This window comes from Taudactylus pleione, unplaced genomic scaffold (assembly GCF_031769625.1).
Source record: "Taudactylus pleione unplaced genomic scaffold, aTauple2 ptg000093l, whole genome shotgun sequence".
NCBI classification, from domain to species: domain Eukaryota; kingdom Metazoa; phylum Chordata; class Amphibia; order Anura; family Myobatrachidae; genus Taudactylus; species Taudactylus pleione.
In genome coordinates, this window is record NW_028284495.1 from 24,351,438 (window position 1) to 24,363,936 (window position 12,499).

The 12,499-nt window shown below is 50.2% G+C and overlaps 1 protein-coding gene across 2 annotated transcripts in view; it reads right to left on the bottom strand.

Moving 5' to 3' along the window:
• RBBP8 (RB binding protein 8, endonuclease) overlaps window positions 1–12,499 on the bottom strand; it is an 87,002-nt gene that overhangs the window by 10,568 nt on the left and 63,935 nt on the right. For both annotated transcript variants that reach the window (XM_088469616.1, XM_088469615.1), the window contains exons 15-17: window positions 8,777–8,935; window positions 7,261–7,333; window positions 5,071–5,167 (exon numbers count right to left, since the gene is read on the bottom strand). In XM_088469616.1, coding sequence (XP_088325742.1) covers window positions 5,071–5,167; window positions 7,261–7,333; window positions 8,777–8,935 — 329 coding nt within the window. The remainder of the gene's footprint in view (window positions 1–5,070; window positions 5,168–7,260; window positions 7,334–8,776; window positions 8,936–12,499) is intronic.

Consider the following 12,499-nt stretch of genomic DNA (forward strand, 5'->3'; position numbering starts at 1 on the left):
CCTGCATGGCAACTAGAACGGATATCTGCCTGTTGCGAAGCAACCTGCGTATTCGTGATAGTAGGGCAAGGATCTTCTCCTCCGGCAGATATATTTTCTGCACCACGGAGTCCAATCTCGCTCCCAAATGACACTTCTGTTGCACTGGACAGGGTGAGGACTTTTGCCAGTTTATGATCCAGCGGTGACTGTACAGACATGATACTGTCAGCCTCAAATGATCCTGTACCTGCAGTGGGGACTGCCCCAGCAATAGGAGGTCGTCCAAGTAAGGCAAAACCCTGACGCCTTGGCGTCTGAGGCATGCCATAATCACCTTGGTGAATACCCGAGGGGCTGTGGACAGGCCAAACGGCAGGGCCTAGAACTGAAAGTGTTCCTCCCCTACCGCGAAACGAAGAAATTTTTGATGAGCCTGTGTGATTGGGATGTGAAGGTAGGCATCCTGTATATCTAGGGATACCATATAGTCCCCCCTGTTCCATTGCCAACACAATCGGTCGCAATGTTTCCATCCTGAACCTGGGGCTCGAACAAGTTTGTTGAGCTCCCTCAGATTCAGAATAGGCCGGTATGACCCATTCGGTTTCTGAACCAAGAACAGATTGAAGTAAAACCCCTCTCGGAACTGATTCTCTGGCACCGGAATCACAACTTCTGATGCTAGCAAGGCAAGAATAGCCTTCTGAAGGGCCAAAGCTTTTCCTGAACCTACCTACGGGTTTACACAAAAGAACCTTTGCGGAGGAGTCCTCCAAAACGTCAGGGCGTATCCTCGGGAAACAACTCCCAGGGTTCGCAAAATACGCGCTATAGCGCGTTTTTACGCCCTACAGCAAGATGGGGACCCGTTTTTTAAATCCCTGCGGGTCCCGCAGGACGCGCTGGCTGAGTTTGCTGCCTGTAGCGCTGCAGCAGCCAATCAGCGCCGGCGGCCTCAGCAGCCAATCAGCGCCGGCGGCCGCAGCAGCCAGTCACCCCAGGCGGCCGCAGCAGCCAATCAGCGCCGGCGACCTCATCAGCCAATCAGCGCCGGCGACCTCATCAGCCAATCAGCGCCGGCGACCTCAGCACCCAATCAGCGCCGGCGACCTCATCAGCACCCAATCACCGGCTGCTGCAGCAGCAGCCAATCACCGCCGGCTGCTGCAGCAGCAGCCAATCACCGCCGGCTGCTGCAGCAGCAGCCAATCACCGCCGGCTGCTGCAGCAGCAGCCAATCACCGCCGGCTGCTGCAGCAGCAGCCAATCACCGCCGGCTGCTGCAGCAGCAGCCAATCACCGCCGGCGGCTGCAGCAGCAGCCAATCACCGCCGGCGGCATCTCCTGCACCTTTCACCACCGGTGGATTATCCTGAACCCATAGCTGCCGGCAGCGTCTCCTCAACCAATGACTGCCGGCAGCATCTGACTTAATTTCTGCCTGACACCATGCTCTGTGCCCACGCGTTCTTCAGGACGGATGGATGGACTCTGCATCCAGGGACAGCGGTCAGGAGGACTCAGCATGTACAGGGGATGTGCTGCTCTGACGGCTGGTGACAGAGAAAAGACCCTGAACTCAGAGAGGTTAGTCACTTACAGCTTACAGTGTTATCACTGTGCAGAGCCCCCCTGACTCCTACTGTGTGACCATGTGCATCCCCCCTAACCCTCCCTGACTGTGTAACTGTGGCCACCCCCTAACACTGACTTTGGAACTGTGCGCACCCCCTTCAACCCTGACTGTGTAACTGGGTGAAGCTCCCCTAACCCTGACAATGTAATTGTGTGCACCCCTTCTAACTGTGTGCAGAGCCCCCCCTAATCCTGACTGTGTGACCATGCGCTTCCCCTCTAACCCTCCATGACTTTGTAACTGTGCACCGCCCCCCTAACCCTGACAGTGTAACTGTGGCCAGCCCCCCCCTAACTGTGACTGTGTATCTGTGTGCAGACCCCCTAACCCTGACAGTGTACCTGTGTCTATTTCCCATTTACCCTGACTGTTAACTGTGTGCACTGCCCACCTTACCCAAGAACTGCCTGTCTCTAACCTCCTCCTTGGCCCCAATACTACCCCAGCTATCTACTCTAACCTCCTCCCTATCCTTCGTACTGCCTGTCTCTAACCTCCTCCTTGGCCCAAATACTACACCAGCTAATTACTCTAACCTCCTCCCTACCCTTCGTACTGCCTGCCTCTAACCTCTTCCTTGGCCCCAGCACTGTCGCAAACTACTGTCTGCACTTACCCCTCCCTATCCCCAGTTCTGCATGCCCTTACTGCCATCTGGCTCCAGCTTTAACCCAACTTCTCCTTGCCTTTAGCACTAGCTCTACCCAACTGCTGCTTGCCCTTAACCCCCATAATATCTGATGGGACCCAAAAAGAGTGGAGCAGGACCCCATTTTTATAAAGTGAGGGGTCCCTGGGACCCACATTTTTTTTCGCTTTTCGCGATCACTGAACTCCTCGAACCCAGGCATCCTCCGTTGTGAGGTGCCAGGGCTCTGAGAACCGAAGTAGTCGGCCCCCTACCCTGGGATCCCCCAGGGGGAGGCCCGTCCCATCAGGCCACTGGTTTATCCTGGACGTTTGTTTTGCCAGGGCTTCCTGGGTCCTGCCTTTTTTGGTGGAAATCTCGCTGAGGGCTGACCTTTGGCCTTGCCCTGCGGCCGAAACCCCCGAAAGGACGCCCTCCTCAATTTAGACGAGGTTGCTGATGGCAAACCTGCCGTCTTTGAGGCTGCCATGGAGGCTACAATTTTGTCCAATTCTGGACCAAAGAGAACAACTCCTGTGAATGGAAGGAATTCTAGGGCTTTTTTGGACCCGGCATCTGCCTTCCAATCCTTCAACCAGAGGATCCTACGTGCCACCATGGAGTCTGCTGAAACCTTAGAGGAAAGGATCCCTGCATCCAAGGTGGCATCTCCCAAATAAGAGGCCCCTTCTCTAATAAAGGAGATCATATCCAGTTGCTCCTTAGAGGCATCTGGTAAAGACTCTGTTAGAGTTTTTGCCCACTCCTCAATAGCTCTTGCTACCCAGGCGGTGGCCATAGCTGGGCGGGTGGCCGTTCTTGCCAGCGAAAAAATTGATTTTAGACAAGTCTCCAATCTCCTATCCGTGGTTTCCTTCAGCGAAACTTCTGGGATTAGCAGAGTGGTACGTTTAATCAGCCATGCCACATGCGCCTCAACTGACGGTGGATTCTCCCACTTGGCACAGTCCTCTGCTGGAAAAGGATATAGAAGCGCCATTCTTTTAGAAGAATGGCTTATCTTATCCGGACGGACCCAGGCTTCTCCATAAGTTCTGATAAATGTTCAGACTTTGGGAATTCTGCCTTAACCACTTTCTGGCGCTTAAACAGGGGGGCTTTCCTAGGCGGAAGATCCCCTTCCTCGATATTTAACACCGATTTTACCGCCCTTATCAGAAAGGGGACATCGGCTACTGGGAAATGATCATCAGCCTCCTCGGAGCTAGACTCCTGTGAAAAGTCCTGTGCCTGTTCCTCCTCGGAGGAGGCACTGGAGTACTCACCCATATGAGGCGATACATGGCGCCTAGATTTAGGCTGCTTTGGCTTGACAGCCTGAGGCTGAAAAAACCCCGAGGATGATGCCATGACCTTACCAGCACCAGGGCCATCCAAGGCGGCCACATCATGGGCATAGGATGCATCTGCTGAGGCAAACCCCAAACTGGTGGTACCGGGACAGCCAGCCGTTCCGCCACCTAAGCCATAACCTGAGAAAATGACGCCCAAGGAGGCTCAGGGCCTGAAACAGGCAAACTTAATTGGGGGTGGAGGCTGTCTGAAACAGTTCCCACAAAGCCCATTTTGTAGAAAGTCCTGTGGGGACAATCCTGCCTTGCAGGCTACACAGGATATCAGCAACGGGGCTCCCGCCACCTGACCCTCAGACTCCTTAGACATAACACTATGCCACTGGTTCTGAGGGTATATGTGCTGCTTTCTACTCTCAACCCACACACCTGTAGCAAGGGAAGGGGAGAGAGTGACAGTATACAGGAATTACAGTTCTTTTACAGAAGAAACAGTATCCATAAACAACAATCACATGTCATGCATAAATACTCTGCGAGCCATATGCATATAAGCTCTCACTACTATAATCAGCCTCAGCTTAGGTAGGATAGAGCCCTGCAAAGACCTAAACCAGCAGTAGGCAAGGTATACAGGGAGACTGCCCAGCGTCCTGTAGGAGCAGCGTTCAGAGAGCAACTGACATACACTCTGGCTGCCCTATATGGAGGCTGGGAGGAGCAATCCACAGTCACTGTGCCAGAGGAATGAACTAGCGTGTGGATTGGGGGAGGGACCGCCGGGGAAGCGTACCTCCCCTATGCTGCTTGGACCTGCCCGGTAAACTGACCTGGCCGCCGCCACAAGCCCCGGCTGGTCAGGAAGATCATATCCCCGCGGTCTAGGCTAGGAGACAAGCCGTATGCCTCCTGACTGCAGGGCACCTCCGGCCAGTCTCACCGCCGGAGGCCGGACCGCCACGTGATCCCGGTGTCAGTGGCCGCCGCAACCACCTGCTTACCTGCCATCCCCTTGATCCGGTTGCGGTCAAGGGCCTGAGCGCCCCTGCCGAATCTCCTGCCATGGACCTGCCAAGGCTAGCGGTGCGGCGCCGGAGGAGGTAGTTGCAGCGCGTGGCCGGTGCGCCTCCAATCAGGCGCGAGGCTGCTTCCAGGACAGCTCAGACCACCCGCTGAGAGAGAGAGTAAACTCTCCCTTTTTTTTTTTTTGTACTCGTCTGCAGGACTGCTCCAGCAGTCCCAACCGTCTATGTGGTGCAACACACTAAACAGGAAGAACTGGCTACCTGAGGCAGGGGGTGGGGTATATGAGGAGGAACCCCGATGCATCCTGGGAGCAGAGAACTCATTTGCATTAACTGTTTGGTGACTGGGATTCATACCCCCCCAACGTAATGGCTGTGGACCCCGAAGAAGAAAAATATGTTAAGAGAAGTTCAACTTCTTAAAGTACAGTAGGGAGTTATGTAGAAACATACTTGAACTCATGAGACAGCAACAGATTTACTTACTAGTTCACATTCCTTACAAGTGTGCCCAAGGAGTTTCCTCCTCTCCTCCTTGTTCCGCACTACCTCAGTATGAGGGAAATCCATGGCAGGCCTTTTTCTGAAAACAAAGCCAAGAAATCACCAATAAATGAGCCCGCACTGCCAGTTATAGACAGACAGAAAACTGAGACAGATGGACTGATAAACAGAGACAGATAGACAAATGAGATACTGCATTTGCTCTGTGATGCTTGTAACGTTCTAAGGGCCTGATTCCGATGTGGACGGCCAACTAATATGCAACATGAGGCGTCTGTAGGAAATAGAAACCTCCTTGCTTCATCTGCAGACCGAGAGCAGTGCCCATAGACGCTGCTTCGGATCACCGGCTGCGACGGTTGTTGCCTTTAACCAGTCTGCGTAAGTCAAAGCTTACTCAGCTTGGCTGTCGGAGCCCCCCTGCCAGGTGCAGGAGGTCTGCATCCGTCAACGCAGACCCTGGGGCTTGTCAATCACACAAAACGGGGGCGACGCACACCCGTTTTTTCAAACGGTCCTGGTCGTCGCCCCCGCTCTGTCCCTCAAAGCAGCAGTGTGTCATTTATGCTGTGGCTAAGAGGGCACTGCGAGTAATCACGCAGGTTCGGTTCTGTACGTGTGCAGAGGTATCCTGTGCATGCACAGACCCACAACAATCAGATATGTACATAAAACTGAATTTACGTACAGATCCAAATCAGGTCCTAAGTATTTAAGTTTATTGATTGCTTTTTGCTTCAATACCTACAGAACACGTCATGGTTTTGACTCCCATTTCTATTGCATTGTTTACAATATAATATAGTTGCATTGGTTCTCTTTTTTTATATATTTATATATTAGTTGCAAACAATTTTAGAAACTTGATGCAGGTCAAAACTTACATTTAAAATGAAAGGTCCATATCTGTGGACATCTTTTTTTACATTTAAACGCACTGGTGTTGATGGTTGATAAATGACTGGTTAGAAAGGAGATAGGATTTGTACAGTAATGTGTGCATTGTACACATGATGATTACAGGAGTGTACAATGCACACATTATTGTACATTCAGTCCTATCTCCTTTCTAACCAGTCATTTATCAACCATATCCCCCCATCTATTTGTGCATACATTTGATATAATACGTTCCAACAATGCATCCTATTACAGCATGTGCTTCACCCCCCTTCCCTTTTTTTGTTTTGTTTACAATCTGCATGATCACATGATCGCCTCACCACAGCCAACCGTTACCTAGCCACAACTAGCACCCAATCAGAGAAGCACTCCCTGAGTGACAAGATCACCAAAAAGTCAGATACCCGAAACTGACAGCCAATCAAACGCTGACACTGGATCCAAGATGACGGTCTGAGCCGATATCACTGCAGAGCACCACCTATACCAACACCCAGTGCCTCGTGCCTCATCACACTGTACCAGCAACGCACCTGGATGTAACAGACAAGAAGGATCAATACACCACGGGTCAGTCTACATTTGAACTGCCGTAGGAAGGTTCTCCTGAAGGTCCCAATTGTGAGATCGACATTAGACTGTTAACACACCAGGCCACCCGTGCTACACATCAACAAGCATCCAGGCATCAACCACGCATAACCAGGACGACCAGACAGGTAAGCGGGACGCCACCCCTAGCTCTAAAAAGTCCACAACTCTAGGTGGAAATTAGAATCTGCTTAAGCACGCATTGGACTCTATGAATACCGGAATACACCATCCCAGGCACTTTTAATACCCCACCACCTTCCACTTTACTGCAAACACCTGCTGCACCAACACGGTTACAGGACATTGCCACATTGACTTGTTTTGCTGCATCCACCATGTCCAAGATTGCCCCACTTGTGTCATTTGCCCCACTTGTGTCATTTGCCCCACTTGTGTCATTTGTTCATACCAACCAACCCACAATTGCTACATTTCTCTGTACAAGCACCAATATTCTGTTTACTGTTGCCGTCTATTGAGGCCAGTAAACTGTTATCTCGCAACATTTTGTGTCCATTCTTCATTACATATTAACCAATCACTTGAAACCATACCACTCAGCAATAGGTCTGAGCGCTACACATCCCAATTTTCTTGTTTTATTACTGTTTTCTTCCAATTGTAAAGTGGAATATGCAGGTATTATATAAGTAACTGTTAATAAATGAATATTACCTTCCGGCATCTTGCACATAGGGCTCTATGTATGCTTTCTGTTTCTGGTAAGCTTCTCCTTTAGCTTCTCTTCCTACAAAGACAGCATATACTGACCACCACAACACGGTATAGGTACAAATCATAGGGGAGGCAAAGACATGGCAGCAAGCATTGTCAAACTGCACCACATAGATGTGTGGCCAGATTTAACTAACCACTGGTGAATCCCAAGATTATATAAGATAATTGCCTTTAAAAAGCTTACTATGCAGATTGGACAACTACATTTTTCAACCAAAACCAAACTGTCTGCTTGGAATACAAACATTACAGCTGTAGCCAGAAAGATATCAAAAAATAAAAAATATTATGTATGTATGTATATATTTATTTTACAGCTTCACCAGAATTTTATCAAGTTCTAACAGACTTGGGATCCATGATAGGACCATGCCCTCCTATCCTCATAATAAGGGGTCTATTTACTAAGCCTTGGATGAAGATAAAGTCAACGGTGATAAAGTACCAGCCAACCAACTCCTGTCATTTTTCAAACACAGCCTGTGACATGGCAGTTAGTAGCCAATGGGCTGGTAATTTATCTCTGTTCACTTCATCTCCATCCAAAGATTTTTATCGATTTCAAATTGATGTTCTGTTTCTGGGGCTAAATCACTCATTTGCTAACACTTAAAAAAACAAATAAAAAATGGTCTGTTAGTAAATGTGCGATTTAGCCCCAGAATCACAATACTGCTTTTTGAAATAAATTAAATAAAAAATAAAAAATAGACCTGTATTAAATTTACCCCCATGTCTCTACTGCCCTCTCTCCTTCCATCATCTACAATCCCTATTCCAAATGCTCTCCTATTCATTGTACTATGTACATTTCTATTCTTTATCTTCCCTCTTGTTACAGTCACCAAAATGAATAATGCTGTACATGTGACAAATGTTAATGATCACAAGCAATTAGGAAGACTTCTGTAAAGGAACAATGCAACACTACTGAACTATTGTGGATATTAGGAAGTTATTATGGATTTTTGATAACTATAAAAAAAATTGAATAAAAATAATCACTCTGCCTACCTCTTCGTATGTGTTTATATGGTCAAAGAATTGTTTAGTGACTTTTGATAGCGACACCAAAGGAGAAATAAGGCATCTGGATGCAACCATACAGCCTTATGGAAGTGATTAATGTATTGAAACTGCAAAAAAATGGTATCAGGACACACTACTACTGTATATACTGTCAGGACTGAAAACACTAGGCAGAATGCTGCAGAGAAGTGTAATCATTTGCAGGCTTATTGACTGCTTCCACAGCCACTGGTTCAGTAGGTCACCCAAGAGATACCTGCAATGTAAGGGAACCCTTCTAGCTTTAATGCTAATTAGTATACCTGACAGACCATTGTACAATACTTTTGTGAACTAAAAAGCTAGTAAATCTATTGTGATCGCTTATTTCTTTGTAGTATAGCTGATAATGGCAACCTTGGGAGGTTTGTGGTATACTGCTTACCTATCTCAGTCATTTTCTTTTGGAGTGCAGCTGCATCACCTTCTTCATCAAAGTCCAACCTCTGGGAAGGGCTGGGTTCCTGGGCATAGGACACATACTCCTCACATTCCGTCTTGTCAAACATTTCTCCAAAGCTGTCATGGCCTTTACTTTCTTCTGCTGCAGGAGAAAATGTTAACAAGGTATGTAAGCCTCATCGGTCATTCTGTCATATATTTATTAGCATTACTGTTTCTCTAAAGGTGGGTACACACTAGGACGATGTGTACCCGGACGAAATGTCGACCCAAAGGGCCGAAATATCGTACCGCATATTCACATTGAGCAATGTAATGAACGGCAGAAAGATCTCTCGTTCCATCCTGTATTAACATGCATGGAGCCGCAAATGAAAGTCAGGTTAGATGAGCAGGACATAAAACCTGATGGACATTACATGCAACCGCGGGAGCGCGCATATCGTGCATACACACTGCACATGATGTAGTTATGATTTGGCCAAATCGTAACGACACTGTCTCAGTGTGTACCCATCTTAACAGTACAAAAACAAGAGATATGGTAAGAACTTACCTTTGTTATCTCTGTTTCTACGAAGTCCATAGGGTCCACAGGGTGACCTTGGGGTATAGCTGGATCCTGGATCCTCGGGCACCACGGAGTTAAAGCTTTTAGCTGCTCCCAGGATGCACTTGGGTCCAACCTCCCCTATACCCCGCCCCCGAGCCACAGGCACCTCAGTTGGTAAGCAGCCCAGGCCGGAGGAGGAGACGAAACAGAGAGAAGGAAGACTGGAACACACAAGAACCATACTCACAGAAATGGGAGACGGAAAACCGGTGACCAGTCACAGAGCCCATATGAAGCCAGGTGCGTCAGGGCGGGTGCCCTGTGGACCCTATGGACTTCGTAGAAACAGAGATAGCAAAGGTAAGTTCTTACCATATCTCTTGTTTTCTACTTCAGGGTCCATAGGGGTCCACAGGGTGACCTTGGGGATGTCCCAAAGCAGTCCAACTAAGGGCGGGGACGCTCCTGTGCTGATAGGAGAACCCGGCGCCCAAAGGATGCATCCTGAGAGGCAAAGGTGTCAAACGCATAGAACCTCAAAAAGGTCTGAATGGAAGACCAGGTGGCCGCCTTACAGAGCTGAACAGCAGAGGCGCCACGGCTAGCAGCCCAAGAAGGGCCCACGGACCGAGTGGAATGAGCCTTAACAGAGGCTGGAACAGGTAAACCCTCCTGCATATAAGCCTCAATAATAACAGAACGAAGCCAACGGGCTAGAGTCTGTTTGTTGGCAGGCCAACCCCTCTTGTGAAAACCAAAGAGGATAAACAAAGAATCCGACTTCCTCACAGAACTAGTCCGGTCCACATAAACCTGGAGTGCCCTTACAACGTCTAAGGAAGTCTCCCCAGCCGAAAGATCAGGTGACTGAAAGGCTGGTACAACAATTTCCTGATTAATGTGGAACCTGGAAACCACCTTAGGCAGGAAATCAGGACGAGTGCGAAGCACCGCTCTGTCCTGATGAAAAATCAGAAAAGGGGGACGACAAGAAAGCGCCCCCAAATCTGAAACCCTCCTGGCAGAAGCAATTGCCAAGAGGAAAACAGTTTTAAAAGTTAGCCACTTGAGCTCCACTGACTCCAAGGGCTCAAAAGGAGGACCCTGTAAGGCCCTAAGAACCACCGCCAAATCCCACGGGGCCACAGGTGGCACAAAGGGAGGCTGGATTCTCAAAACACCCTGGAAAAAGGTGTGTACGTCCGGCATAGCAGCGATCCTGCGCTGGAACCACACCGACAGACCAGACACGTGTACCTTCAGTGAAGAAAGACGTAATCCTAAGTCCAAACCGGACTGAAGGAAAGCCAGAATACGCGAAACTCGGAACACCTGGGGATCATAGTTTCTGGCCTCCCACCACTGAAAGTAAGTGTGCCACACTCTGTGATAGATCCTCGCGGAAGCAGGCTTGCGCGCCCTCAGCATGGTGGTAATAACGGAGCTAGAAAAGCCCCGAGACCTCAGGACGGCTGTCTCAAGAGCCACGCCGTCAAAGATAGTCGACCCAGATCCGGGTGAAGACAGGGCCCCTGAGACAACAGGTCCCGCCGTTGAGGTAGGAGGTACGGAGCGTCGATGGACAGGCTCCGCAGATCGGAGTACCACGGCCTTCTGGGCCACGCTGGGGCCACCAGGATCAGTGTGCCTCCGTCCTGTTTGAACTTGCGCAGGACCCGAGGCAGCAGAGATATCGGAGGGAACAAGTAAGCCAGTTGAAACAGCCATTTCACCGACAGCGCGTCTATCAGACTTGCGCCTGCGTCCCTTGTCCTTGACCCGTACACAGGCAGCTTGTGATTGTAACGGGACGCCATCAGGTCCAGCTCTGGCAGCCCCCACTTGTCCACGAGTAGTTGGAATACCTCTGGATGAAGCGACCATTCCCCGGGATGCACATCGTAACGGCTGAGGAAGTCTGCCTCCCAATTGAGGACTCCTGGGATGAAAACTGCCGAGAGAGCTGGAAGATAGCGCTCCGCCCAAGCCAGGACGCGGGACACCTCCGACATCGCAGCTCGACTGCGAGTCCCTCCCTGGTGATTGATGTACGCCACCGTGGTGGCGTTGTCTGACTGCACCTGAACGGCCCTTCCGTGAAGAGCGGTGCCGGACGACTGCAGGGCTCTGTATACTGCCCGCAGTTCCAGGATGTTGATGGGAAGAATCGCTTCCTCCGCCGACCAACGACCCTGAAGTGACAAGGAGCCTGTCACCGCCCCCCAACCCCGGAGACTGGCATCTGTCGTGAGCAGAACCCATTCCGGGATCCAAAAGGGGCGCCCCTCCAGGAGATGCGCTGTCTGCAGCCACCAGGCTAGGGACAGACGCACCTCCGAGGACAACACCAGCATCTGAGAGCGGATCCTGTGTGGCAATCCGTTCCATTCTGAAAGAATCAGCCCCTGCAGGGGCCTGGAATGGAACTGGGCAAACTCCACCATATCGAATGCCGACACCATGGACCCCAAAACTCTCATCGCTGAGTGCACCGACACTCTGCCACTGCTCAGACAACTGTGAATCCGCAGCTGTAAGGAGGAGACCTTCTCCGGAGTCAGAAAAATCTGTTGCTGACGAGAGTCCAGCAGGGCCCCCAAATGAACCATCCGTTGTGATGGGATGAGGGAGGATTTCTTCCAGTTGATCAACCAGCCGTGCGCCTGTAGACAAGCGACCGTCAGGTGGAGATGCTGGATCAGTACCTCCGGGGAGCTTGCCAGCAAGAGGAGGTCGTCTAGATACGGTAGCAACCGTATCCCCTGGCTCCGAAGGTGAGCCGCCATGACCGCCATCACCTTGGTAAATACCCTTGGTGCCGTGGAGAGACCAAAGGGTAGAGCCCTGAATTGGTAGTGGTTGTGGAGAATAGCAAACCGCAGAAACCGTTGGTGCGATGTTGCTATAGGCACATGGAGGTAGGCGTCCTGGATATCCAGGGAGACCATATAATCCCCCGGTTCCATCGCCAGTATGATGGAACGCAAAGTTTCCATCCTGAATTTGGGAACCCTGAGAAACCTGTTCAGGGACTTCAAATTGAGGATGGGGCGATGAGAGCCATTGGGTTTCTGCACCAGAAACAGCGTAGAGTAATACCCCATCCCACGTTGAGACTGTGGTACGGGTATAATGACCCCTGCCGTCAGCAAG